At 35.2% G+C, this 13,240-nt stretch overlaps 1 protein-coding gene across 2 annotated transcripts in view; it reads right to left on the bottom strand.

Moving 5' to 3' along the window:
• Window positions 1-5,985: 5,985 nt before the first annotated feature.
• The window catches only part of LOC149807302 (5'-AMP-activated protein kinase catalytic subunit alpha-2-like), a 110,382-nt gene continuing 103,127 nt past the window's right edge, over window positions 5,986-13,240 (bottom strand). For both annotated transcript variants that reach the window (XM_089965047.1, XM_089965058.1), the window contains one exon: window positions 5,986-11,532. In XM_089965047.1, coding sequence (XP_089821173.1) covers window positions 11,435-11,532 — 98 coding nt within the window. In that variant the 3' untranslated portion in view covers window positions 5,986-11,434. The remainder of the gene's footprint in view (window positions 11,533-13,240) is intronic.

The following is a 13,240-nucleotide window of genomic DNA, read 5'->3' as shown; positions in this document are numbered from 1 at the left end:
CATCTGTTCCTTCTGCAGGCACTGTGTGTATGCATATACATAACTAGTGCAGTGTCTTCTACATCTGCAGGCACTGTGTGTATGCATATACATAACTATTGTGGTGTCAATTACTTCTGCAGGCACTGTGTGTACGCATGTACATAACTAGTGCAGTGTCTTCTACATCTGCAGGCACTGTGTGTATGCATATACATAACTAGTGCAGTGTCTTCTACATTTGCAGGCACTGTGTATCTGCAGATACAGAACTACTGTAGTGTCTATTACTTCTGCAGGCACTGTGTGTGTGTATATACATAACTAGTGCAGTGTCTTCTACATCTGCAGGCACCATGTGTATGCATATACGTAACTAGTGCAGTATCTTCTACATCTGCAGACACTTTGTGCATATACATAACTAGTGTGGCATCTGTTACTTCTGCAGGCACTGTGTATGCATATACATAACTAGTGTGGTGTCTTCTACATCTGCAGGCACTGTGTGTATGCATATACATAACTAGTGTGGTGTCTATTACTTCTGCAGGCACTGTGTGTATGCATATACATAACTAGTGCAGTGTCTTCTACATCTACAGGCACTGTGTGTATGCATATATATATAACTACTGCAGTATCTTCTACATCTGCAGGCACTGTGTGTATGCATATATATAACTACTGCAGCATCTTCTACATCTGCAGGCACTGTGTGTATGCATATACATTACTGCAGTGTCTATTACTTCTGCAGGCACTGTGTGTATGCATATACGTAACTACTGCAGTGTCTATTACTTCTACAGGGACTATGTGACACAAGTCTCACAAATATAACTGTGGACAACATGCACATGATAAAAAAGGTATACCCATCACGGAAACCTAAGACTTTCAAATGGGTGTTAACAAAGAGCCACACTGTCTTATTAATGTTATGGCGAACACTTCTTATTAAATAAACTGAGGAAGCAACTGGTACTCCTCTATCAGTATGCCATTCAGTACCTGTCCTGCATCACTTACTGTCATGCAACCAAACAGAAGCAGTTTTAAAGAACTGAGACTCATTTGTCCAGAATCGAATCAAAACATCAGTATTTTCTGTAGCATTTGCTGTTTCATCAAACTGAAGGTAAGTAGATTTCCTTGCTGAAGTAGGGCCAAAATCCATCAGAAATCAGTTAGGAAATTTTACTTTACTTTTCTCATGGTAAATCTCCAAAACCGTTTCACCAGAATGCATTAAAATTTACTGAATCTCACTTTTACATTTCTTTATTCTGTCCTACAGCATGATTAATTTCCTTTAAAAGTTAAGTTTCCACAATGGATTTGCTGTAAACAAAACAACCTGCATATTTTGAAGATGGGTCTTTCTTATACATTGATTGATGTCCATTACTATCTTCTGGCATTTTCAGTTACTTGTAAGCAAATCACATTATTGTCTACCTCTTTAAGTTCTATACAACTTGTAACCTTGATCTATACATCTATAAATACATAAAACTTAATCTTCTGGATGAATTATATGCCACTCACCCCTCCGGGTACTTAAATAAAATGAATCTGATTTGCTTTTTAAATGCAGAAATCTCATAAATGTCAAGTTTGTATACACATACAACATGACTGTTATATACATGATATAGAAAGCAATTATTTTAGTAAATTCTCTTTCTCCTAGAATACTTAACCGATCACATTAATGTTAGGAATATATGACCTACTATCTCCCTAATCCAGCCATCCCAAAGACAAAAATTCGTCTTTTCTGTCTATAATATATAAACAAAGGGCAGTAACTTTTGCCTGTTACCTTCCCTTGCCGCCGTCAGGTGACATTACTTTAAACTGAGCAGACCATTGTCTAATGGGATGCTTACTTTGCAGGGAGGATGGGAGGGTACTAAAGTAATAGGACAAGTATCCTAGGAGAAACATAATTTACAACAAAAAAATTCGTTCTCCCTCGAATAGAATCCCCCATACATAAATGTCAGGAAAATAGGTAATAGCTGGAGGGAATGTTGAGCACCCAATGTTGCCCCAAGGTAACCTAGGTGGGGAGAATATTTGATTCCATTTGAAGGTTAACCCAATCTCCTAGTTGCTAGCAACACAACCAGAGGTGACGTGGTTGATGTCTTGAAATAAGAAAAAAATGAACTTCTTTACCACATAAAATTTTTGGTACAAATACAGTGAAAGCTGCATATGGTCCTTGTCCGGAAGCTGTGCTGATGTCAGATGGATCTGGTAGCCACTTGTGCAACTGAGACTACCAGATCCATAATTTTCTGCAGCCAAGTCTCAGATAAACATTGTTGAAGTCTGATTCCGCATGCCAACTGATGGTCTCAACAATATCTTTGATATAGATATGATGGTCAAGACAAAGATTACTCTTTATCTCAAGAACAGAGCTCTTCGTAAGTCAGCTCTGTTCTGCTGATATTTCAGAATACACCATGCGTATTACCCAGTTCTAGCACAATCAGAGGGCTACAAAGTGTTATGTTCTCTTTCAAGGTTTGAATGGGTGTAAGAGGTGTCTTTGAGCTCCACGATCTGTCTCAGTCTGCTTCAGATAAAGTCTGAGTACATACCTGTTCCTGTTTGAAAGCCATGTGGGTCATGTTAATACAAGAGAGAGGTCATATGATGATTTTTGATTGCCCATTTACCGCAACCAATTTGATCAAAATCAGGCTGCATCATTATAACCACCAAGTAATCTGATGGAAACTGAAAGTAGGCTTGGCCAACAGAGACGGCTCTGCATGCCAAAGCCAACACTATCTGAAAACAGGTTTTGTATGAAAGAAGCTTCAGCTAAAGACTCAAATTCGTTTGAATTTAGCTAAGCTTTGTTTCCTATACAGTTCATATGACTGCTTCCAAAACTGATTAGCTAATTGTCTTCATAAAGGATTGTGACCATAGCTGGCTTTTGAGTTCTTCTCATCTCAGCTCAACATGCCACTGAAGGTGAATCAGAGATGATGTGTAAGGCAATGGTTGCTGCACACATAGATGGGCAGTTCGTGATCTGCCTACATCTGCAAGTCCTCTATCTTGCCACATAAAAGCAGAGGTGACTCAAAGGAAGGTTCGCAGGATCAGGGTGGGATGTGCACTGCCAACTACATCCACTAACCTGGAAAATCGGCAGAGAAGCCATGTCCAACAATGATGAAGTAGCCACTATAATGTGAAGAGCAGGCAAAGTTGGATTGACTGCAGCGTAGTTCTTTTCTAATGTCTGAGATCTGTGATGACGGCAACAGAGTAGGTCTTATACAAGCGAGATTGCAAAAAATGTTGTAAGTTAACACAGAAAAAATAGAAAGGCTTTGGAATTTCCTAGGTCACTGGTCTTGGCAAACAGACTCTCAATAAATTCCTAAATTTCTCCCAACTGTGAGAAAGTTTGAAGGAAGGGATGAGGTCATCTTCATCAAAAAGGCATTAACCCACGTATAATGTAGAAGGTGTAGTGGACATTCAAGTTTGGCAACAAACCATAAATGTTATTACCACCTTAAAGATGTATGTAATCTGCTCTGTGGTGGGATCTAAGCATGAACTATCACCCGGTTTATTGCCACATTCAATGAGAATAAGATCAATATCCATATAGTACATACACAAAGCATGGCCATCATTGCCAATAGTTTCACAGCCAAGAGTAAATGGCTAGCGATATCCACAGGATGTTGTTGTCGAATCAGTACAGATGGCTTTTTGAATACAAAAACAGCAGTATAGATGACTATACTGAAGGAGTAATGGTAATGTTAGGCAGGTGGACAGATCTATCACTGAGATCTCTGATAATGTTAACATTCCATGGTTCAGTTTGACAAGGCATAGGAAGATAGGTAACGGAAACCATATGGTCATTGAATGGTACGGATTGAAGGCTGGACAGTATGGTACGGATTGAAGGCTGGACAGTATGTTCAGCAACCAAAACAGCATCAAAACTGAGTTGTGGCCAGATGGTGTGAACCATAAGCCATACGACTAGATGGTACGATCAGCAGTCGAGACCTCAAAACTGATGTGTGGCTAGACAGTGTGACTGATTGAAGTCATTTATAAACCACTTGTGACCGGACTTGTATGTCAAAAGGCCATGCGGGGGAACTTAGGCCACCTGGACTGCATATAAATGAGTGGAAACTCCCTCAAAAGTATATATTTTCCAAATGTAATAGCATCCCCCCAAAAATCATGCCAAAATATTCTGTACTCTCAGCCCTTTGATTTTTTAAGTTCAAAAAATTCAGTACCCTCGGTCATTTGATTTCCATGTCATTCCCTGTTCCTTGCGGTTTTCCTTGGAACTATTGACCATGTATACTCCAATTAAAATCGTGTACATGCTGCATGTAGCTGATAGTGTATGGTAAAGAACGAAAGAGGAATATTTAATGCATAGTTAATTGTGTTAAAAACTTCAGAGACACCCACTATACCAGGGGTAATGAATAAATATTATGCGCGAAGACGAACATCAACATGTTCTTATAAAATCTAGCCATACATAGCCATGTGGTAAGAAATTGCAGAGACAAAGTTTTAATGGGTGAACAAAATTCACATAGTTATGGTCACAATTCAAAACATAATTTATACGACCTCTCGAATGATTCTGAAAATTAACGTCCTTTTTCAGCACAAGATAGGCTGTACATGACGGCCAGTATAAATGGTGGAGGAAGAACCCAGGAAAAATCCAGAAAGAACCACCCACCCACAAGAAGCTACTGGCAAGCTTTCTCGTGTACCCACATTGGTCAAGCATCTGAAAATAACAATTTCCTCAATTGATGGAATCAAAAAAGCACAAATATCAGGTTTTGGATTGTAAAATGAACGTTATCAGTTCCCATGCAAAAGCTTAATCTGTAGCAGGCAAAGGCAAGGGGAGGTAGTGCTGGGTAGGAGTTTCTACCATTTGTTGATATATTATAGACAGAAAAAATGAATTTTCGTCTCTGGGAAGGCTGAATTCGGGATATATTCTTAAAATTGATGTGACAGGGGAATGTATTTGAAAGAGAACAGTTGTAAAGTGATGAAAATTAGCACTGCATATCTTGCATGCATGATGGAGCTGATTTTAATGCATTACAATATAATGCTGATGTTAACTTTTTGCATGCTCATTACTGTCAATATTCGATCAGATTCCTTCTTTGGGAAATCAGGCAGGATTTAAAGGTAGTAGTCTTAATAGAATTGGGGAGCAACTCTTTCCTTTTTCTAAAATCTACTGAGAGGAAACATACTAAGAAGCAAAACAGAAGCCTCTCATTATGTGGTTAACAAAACAACAATTTTTATACATCAACATAAAATGTTTAAAAAACTGGGATAGTAGGGCCAATTTTGAGAAGAATTGCTGGAAAGACTGACCCCCCCACCTATGAATTTTAGGATTGTAACTGAAATAGAATCAAATATATGGGAAGTGTTACAACCAAAACTATGAAAATTCAAGTCCTTCAGTCTTACAAAATAGGTCACAATGATGTATGTCGCATAGTAGCAGTACTCTTCCTAAGAAGCATCCACATACCAATATTAATGTGGCAGTAAAAATGAGGAAGAAAAATATTACTTATGTGTGATGGCAAAATAAATACATTACAGAATAAATGGATGAATGGGCAAAATGCTGCATCTCCATCTATATCCAACTCCAATGGTGATGGGATAAGCTGATACAACCAGCTATATAATTCTGGATAATATAAACAAATTAAACCCTTTTAAACTTGTATACAAAGTCTGGCTGTATTGTGAGTGAAGAATGGATCGACAGAGGCAGTGAACAAAGGGGAAGAAAACACTGAAGGTGGTGGAACAAACTGAAAGGCTTAATTTGACAAAATTGTCAGTGATAGGTGGAAAGAAATGAAACATTTAGAGACCAAATCTACCAGTATACGTCTCCTTATGATGCAACACAATCAAGAACTCAAGTGAGCAAACTAAAGCTTTATTATTGACAGCATCTAAATCTGATTCTGCATATCCAAATGTACTATTAACAATACTATTTACATACATATAGAATTCCTTCAACCTGCTGTACAAATACAATCTTTTACAGCTGTAGTAAGTAGTCCATTAACTATCATCATTAAATACACTACACTGTCTCTTTACACTGAAATTCATAATGTCTTACATGAAGCTACCTGCACTGATGATCTGAGTTATACTACTGATATACCATAAATACTACTTTTAAGTCCAACTGCAAACAAGACAGACCCTGATGTGCAATCATATAATGCACCAGCAGATTAGGGTGCAAAGGTACATGATGTCTGCTCTATAGTCCTAACTGTATACATCTAGATTTGCTGGCATATTATCTGACTGCAAATCTGATATGTACAGTCTGCATTTACATCCAACTTGAAGTTAGTACAGTCAGTACCCACTTGAAGTCTGAACAATGCAGTGATGACACACTCAATTTCCATCTATGCAGTCTTGGGTTGGATCCCCAGTTGCACATGCAAGGTCACCAATCCAAAAATAGGTCTTCTCCAGGTTCTCCAGCTTGGTATAACTGAAATATCACTTCCCTACCTGCCCTAATCTTGTTCAACCAGACTCTTCAATGGTTAAGTGAGATTTCTGTCATTAGCTTCTGGCAAAATGCACAAGTGATCCGTGTTAAAGACAGAAGGTGCTTCAGTCAACCTTTGTAGAAGCAAAACTACCATATCTAAAAATTTACCTCTACATACTTCCTGCAATTGTTTAGTCAAGGCAAAATTCTAACAGACGATTAAAAGATTTCACTACACATCGCTCTGTAAACAAATGCTAGTACAGAAGGTTTGTCTCAATTAGCAAAGTACAATGTCCATGTTTATGCAGAACATGATATCCTCTTATTATAGCATATTGTATGACATTAACTCAAAGAATTATCGAAAATGTTTGGAAAGACTAATTTTTGGCATTACCAAAAAACCACAGGATTTTACCCGAATCTTGTATGGTGGAGATCTCATTGAACTGCATGAGAGGTCTGGTTGAATGAACTGACATTTTTGACATCCCCTTTTTCTTTGCATCAAAAAATAGTTATTTTTCTAATGTGAATAAAAGATCCATAAATGATAGGTTTCATTTAAGCATCATATAATGGACAGTTATTCCTTAAGACTGCAAATTCTGAAATTCAAGCTGAAAATGGATCAAGTTCTTCCTATTTAGGGCTAAATATACAACTGCCATTTATGAAGTACATGCATCTAAATTAATGGTTACAGATAATACATACAAGCCAATGTAATACAGTCTATCAGTGAGTTTCATTCTCTTTATTAATTACCGTAGATATAAAAAAAATAAGATTTACACTTATTAATTAACATTCCATTGTGATATAATTTAAGTGATTTTACATGTATATTATGATAAACGTCAATGTTAAAGTGCTGAATATATTGCTTAAATCAGCGTATGCAGTTTAAAAAAAAAGAAAAGTAGTGTAATAGAAACTGAAATTTTAAATATTACCTACAATGTACAAAAACTGATTCTGCAGATAGCTCACACATTTGTAAAAGTACCATATATACTCACAAATTAGTTCCAAGTACAAACTGTACAGACCCAGTTCTGTTATTGAATAATTTGTTGACAGATCTGGGTATATACAATTGTTAAGAATAATCAGTAGAACAAACAACACACACTGATCTGCATGCACATTATGTAATGGCAGATTAGGGTATATGTTGTTTGCAGTTGGACCTGACTTCTAAACAAGGATAGATGGTACTTACAAATTTTTCATTATTCTATTCGCATATTTAAAATCATAAAATATATCTACAAAATAATATACAAAACAATTTTACTTTGGTTTTGATAAGTACTTTGCCTGCTACTCAGCTGAGCTGAACTTTCTGATACCTAGAAGTAGAAGCTGGTATTTAAAAAAAACGATTAGGTTCATCTTGGATGAAATACAGTTGGGAGGACTGGAAACATTTTACAGTTGTCTCCCTTAAAAAAGGTATTTTTTAGATGCTCATAACTTTAAAAGAACTCAACATATTTTTATAAAATCTTTAATGCTGTTCATGTACATATTTATGATTTCCTTCATAATGTTTATTTTGAAATTTCAGTATTACTTTATCCTTGAGATCAAAACATCACAGACTAATATGTACTTAGTACCTAGGTTTAAGTTCTAGTCAACACAAACATGGTTTAGATGAGAATGACATGCATCTTTAAAACCACTTATTCTAAATCAAAATCTTACATATGAATTAAATTTAAACAAAGTGAAAAAGTGTCAATTATACATACAGGAATGTGCAAGGTGACATAAAAACCCTGTATGCACATACATACATACAGATATGCTCCTCTCCACATATACATTTTATTTCATTTATAATTCACAGAAAATGAAACATGTTTAGTTGAAATATGTCTTACCACACAAGTGACAACCCTGAAAACATTAAAATCCGGAATCTTCTTTCCAAAAACCTGGAATATTGATCAATCTACCTTCGTTTATAATTTGTTTCAGCTGAATGTTTGATATCTCATGTCTTAATGCCACTTTGTTTCAATTGCACAGCATTCATTAAAATATATATAATAAAATTAATTCTATTAGTTAAAATGCAATATGTATTGACATTCATATAACTGGTAATGAAGGCATGTAGTTGTCATGGAGATAACAAGCACATACAGCTTGATCTTATTTTATACTATGTAAATTTCATGCCTTTTAAAAGAATGCATGTTTTGACAATGAATGGAAATACTATCTTACAACCATATATTTTGAAATAAATCTACAACAAAGGAGTCTTTTATCTGTAGAAAGGTGCTGTATATCAGGCATCAGACATTTGAACATTTTATCCAATTTTTAACATTATTTAAATGTTTTAAAACCTTTTGCCAAAATTTTTAATTTAAATACAATTTTAAAAAACATTACAATGTAGTTTTGTTTATTTTTAAAGACTAATTTAATGGTAGACCCCAAGTTTTACAAACAAAGGTTTTGAATGTTCCAATCTGAAGGAGAGTTAATCAAATGTGGGATGTACACCAAAGCAAGTGCAAATACAATAGCTGCTGTTATACATCAATACTGGGCAGATGACATCTATCAGTTTGTGAGTGCAAATTCACACACATTAAGAACTGCAGTGGCCAAGGTTTTGGGCTTGAGATCAGAATGTGGCGGGTTCAATTCCCACCATCTGATTAACCAAACTTCTTAATATGGAACTCAAAAGTAATCAAACTTGACCAAGATCCTGATATAAGTAAACATGCCAAATCTAAAAAGTAACCAAACTTGACCAAGATCCTGATACAAGTATACATGCCAAATCTAAAAATTAATCAAACTTGACCAAGATCCTGATACAAGTATACATGCCAAATCTAAAAATAATCAAACTTGACCAAGATCCTGATACAAGTATACATGCCAATCTAAAAAGACTTATCAGATATATGGACCCTAGAATATCCACAAGCTCAGCAAATTGAATGCAATATCATCTCATTATTATGTGTGAATGTCACTCATATTCAAGCTCATCTGACATGATACATGCTTATACACCAAGTCTATCAAAATCTAATATGAAATATTACCTTCAGAGTATGCACAAGCTAAGCTGATCTGATGCATCATCTCATAAAATATCACTGATGTTGCTTATTTTTAACTCTTCCATCCAAGACCCTTATATCAGCTTACATACCAAATCTAACTGGAAATATGGCCTCTTGAGTGTTCTTAAACTGTCAATCAAATGCAAGATCACATTAATGTGCAGATCTGTTTCATAACTGATCTCATATGAATATTCAATGAGCCAAGCTTACATATCAAATCAAATTAAAATCTTATCATAAGTATGGCCTTGTGTGTTGACAAGCTTCACTAAACAGGTACACGTTAACCTCATGTGTGGATGCCATAATCAAACTGATCCAGGGTCTTCATAGTATAAGCTTAAATATGAAATCTAGTCAACATTTCATCAGAAATATGACTGCCAGAGTGTTCATAAGGTCAACCCATCAAAGATGAGGCTCATAATTGTTTGAAATCTGGATTATATAAACTTAAATGATAAATGTGATCAACAGCAGCAATAACAAGACCAACTAAACACCAAAAGGAATCTCCTGGTGAATACCCCATGTTGATAAGTAGCAATAACAGGATAAGTTTCAAGTGATGGCTAAACTGGATGTGTGAATGGTATAATTTTCATTTAACCCCAATAGAAATTATAAGTTTTCCGTTGAAAGCCTATCAATATGAATTTCTGTTCAAGAGGAGAAGCAATAACAAGATTTTCAAAATGGCTGCCAAGGTCGCCATATTGGACTTCAGATCGACATCATTTTCATTTAATCCTGACTAGACATCGTAATACATTTTATTGCAAAATCCCCATACTGATATGACTTTCTATTCAGGAGGAGTAGCAGCAACAAGATTTTCAAAATGCTAACTAGACATTATAAAAAGTCTTTTAGAAAAAAACCCAGGTAGATAATATATGATCCATCCAGTAGCAATGACAAGATTTTGTAGCTGGCTGTGGCATCAGCCATAATGAGTATCTGAGGGTCATTTTTTTAAAGGACATTTTTGACAATAAATTGTGATGTCTGAAAACATGCCAAAAAGCATAAATGCAGTATAACATTCACAAAATAATCTACAAATTACATTGTTACATTTAATATGAATATGAAATGTCTTTTATGGTTTAATCAAAGTTTCCAGTAATTAACAATATATTCATTTTGAGTAATTGTTGCTGAAATTATATTACTTTTGGAGAAAATGAGACAATGACTTCATTGCCAAAACTAGAGCAGCAATGTTGATAACGGTGTTAAGCATGCCGAGATAAACATTATATTTAGCTGAAAATTAAGTTATTTGTGAAAGAGTCCAGCCTGCCAATAACTTTGGTGAAAATTTATTTTGTAAAGGAAAGACGTTTTATTAATAAGTTGCTAAATCAGGGCAAAAACTACAAAACTCAGACCTATATTCCTTTAACAAAATCTTATAGCTATTCTGGACAAATGGAACAATATTTCTTTGCTGTCTACACTGAATGGAAGCACAAGATTAGCAGTGTATTGTAACATAAATCACAAATCATCCCCATTAGAAGATACTTATTTCTCATAGAGACAGTAAAAGTCATTCCTTGTTCAAAACAAGGACAAATATAGATACCTACTTATGATAAAGCCTGGTCCTCAAGTGTTGTTATTTCTACTAATAAATTGTCTTGCAGAGCTTAGGAACCAGTACAGAAGCCATGGTAACAGACAATCCTGAGACATCCACAAATCCACCATACTGCCATGAAAGAGAACAGTCTCAGCGAGCAAGTGTGGTTATCAGTGAAGCACACATTTCAAAAAATTCTAGGGTCAGGTGAGTTTTGAGGGGCTCTTCATCTATATCCATTCTGTCATCTAAAATAAGTCAAGATGAGATCATGAAACAATCATAATAGTATACCGATTCATGGATCTGTAGACACTGCATGTCTGATCAAACATGAGAAAACTGTACAAAAATCTTTTACACAATGTTCAAACATTTTTGTATGGATATTGTATGACAGAATTACAAACACTCAATAATCTGAATTTACTGAGATTAGAACTTTACTGTGAGAAAATTTAGTGCAGATCAAGACAAAATTATACACTTAATAAGATTATTTACAAATTGAGCAGTTTTGTCTAGGACTGAAACAACCCATCAATGCAACTGACAGGTTGTTAGAATGAGTTGTGCAAGGAAATCTATGCATCAATAAGAGAACATGCAACAGATATTTATAGCACTCCATGTAACTTAAGTAACTACAGGGCATTTTCTAAATGGAAATTTAAGTAACCATTTCAAATATTAGGTTACCAGGACTTAATACAAACCTGCTAACCCTGATGAGACCGTCTCAGTAAGGCAACTGATTTTTTTCTGTAAGTTTTACCACTTTTCAGGAAAGTGTAACAAAATATCATAAACTGCTACTGGAAAACATCTATAAAAGTGTTCAAAACATGCAGTGACTGTCAACATGATAATCAACTGAAAAGTTTGTAAAGTACATGCAGACCTTATTTACCACTAGTAAAGTTGCACAAACTTTAGTTCCAAACTCTATGCAGCTCAATGGCTTGTTGCTATTTCTCAACCTGACGTAAGTCTTACAGTTTTTCTTCATTTCACATGACAATCATATCTCCCCCATAAGACATACTCAAATTGACACATGATGTCCAATAAACTTAACAGTGTCCATTCCAGATTTTATTCACAAGAATTTGAATATTCCTTTTCATTCTTCTGTGCTGTTTATTAACACATTTTAAGAGGCTTATGTTCTGTTTCATCTCCAACATGCACTGCATGTTGGAACCTATTTTTAAAAATTTATAAAATCAACAGTTTGATCATGCAGATGTTTAGCAAGAACAAATATGTGCAATTTAAAGCATCTGAAGTACTAATGTAAAGTTTGTCTGGTTCCCTGACTAATTCTAGAATACAGATGACTAAGGATCTACCATTTCTTATAATGATCTACCTTTTCTTCTACTGATAGTTTCTATTAATATCGACAGCTATGGTAGTTTGACTAACAGTAATTTTAATGTCAATGTATTTTATTCTAAATATCCACACTTTCTAGAATGTTACCATCATATCAGTATTTTTGCACTGGTAATTTATTAGACTGGTCACTTACATCCTGTGAACCAGACTTGTCAAATGTAAAAAAAAAAGAAGGCAATTTAAAGTAGTCAGTTTCACAAGAAAAGAAGGGTTATGCTGTGAATTAAATTACACAGTTCAAAACACGGAGTATGCTTGTACAAAGAAAGTGGTGTCACTTCATAGTTGACAGATTCTGAGCAGTGCACAATTTTCAGTTCTAAATGTCCTTCATGCCAGAAAAGACTTCTTTTAAATTTGCTCAGATTCTGTTGTGCACTTTTTGAGAAGAACTGTCTCAAGGATTTCCTATTTCTAGCAATGTTGGACATATTTGAAGGCAAATCAGCATCTCTTGTTTGCACTTGTAAGACATTCATGCAAGAATGTTATCTGTCAAATTCGGTCAAATTCTGCTCAGAAGTTTCTGAGAAGTCATTTAGAGGTTTTTCAATA

Source organism: Sinohyriopsis cumingii, chromosome 1, assembly GCF_028554795.1.
Source record: "Sinohyriopsis cumingii isolate HCF-2022 chromosome 1, ASM2855479v2, whole genome shotgun sequence".
NCBI classification, from domain to species: Eukaryota; Metazoa; Mollusca; class Bivalvia; order Unionida; family Unionidae; genus Sinohyriopsis; species Sinohyriopsis cumingii.
This window is presented reverse-complemented; position numbering and strand designations above follow the sequence as displayed.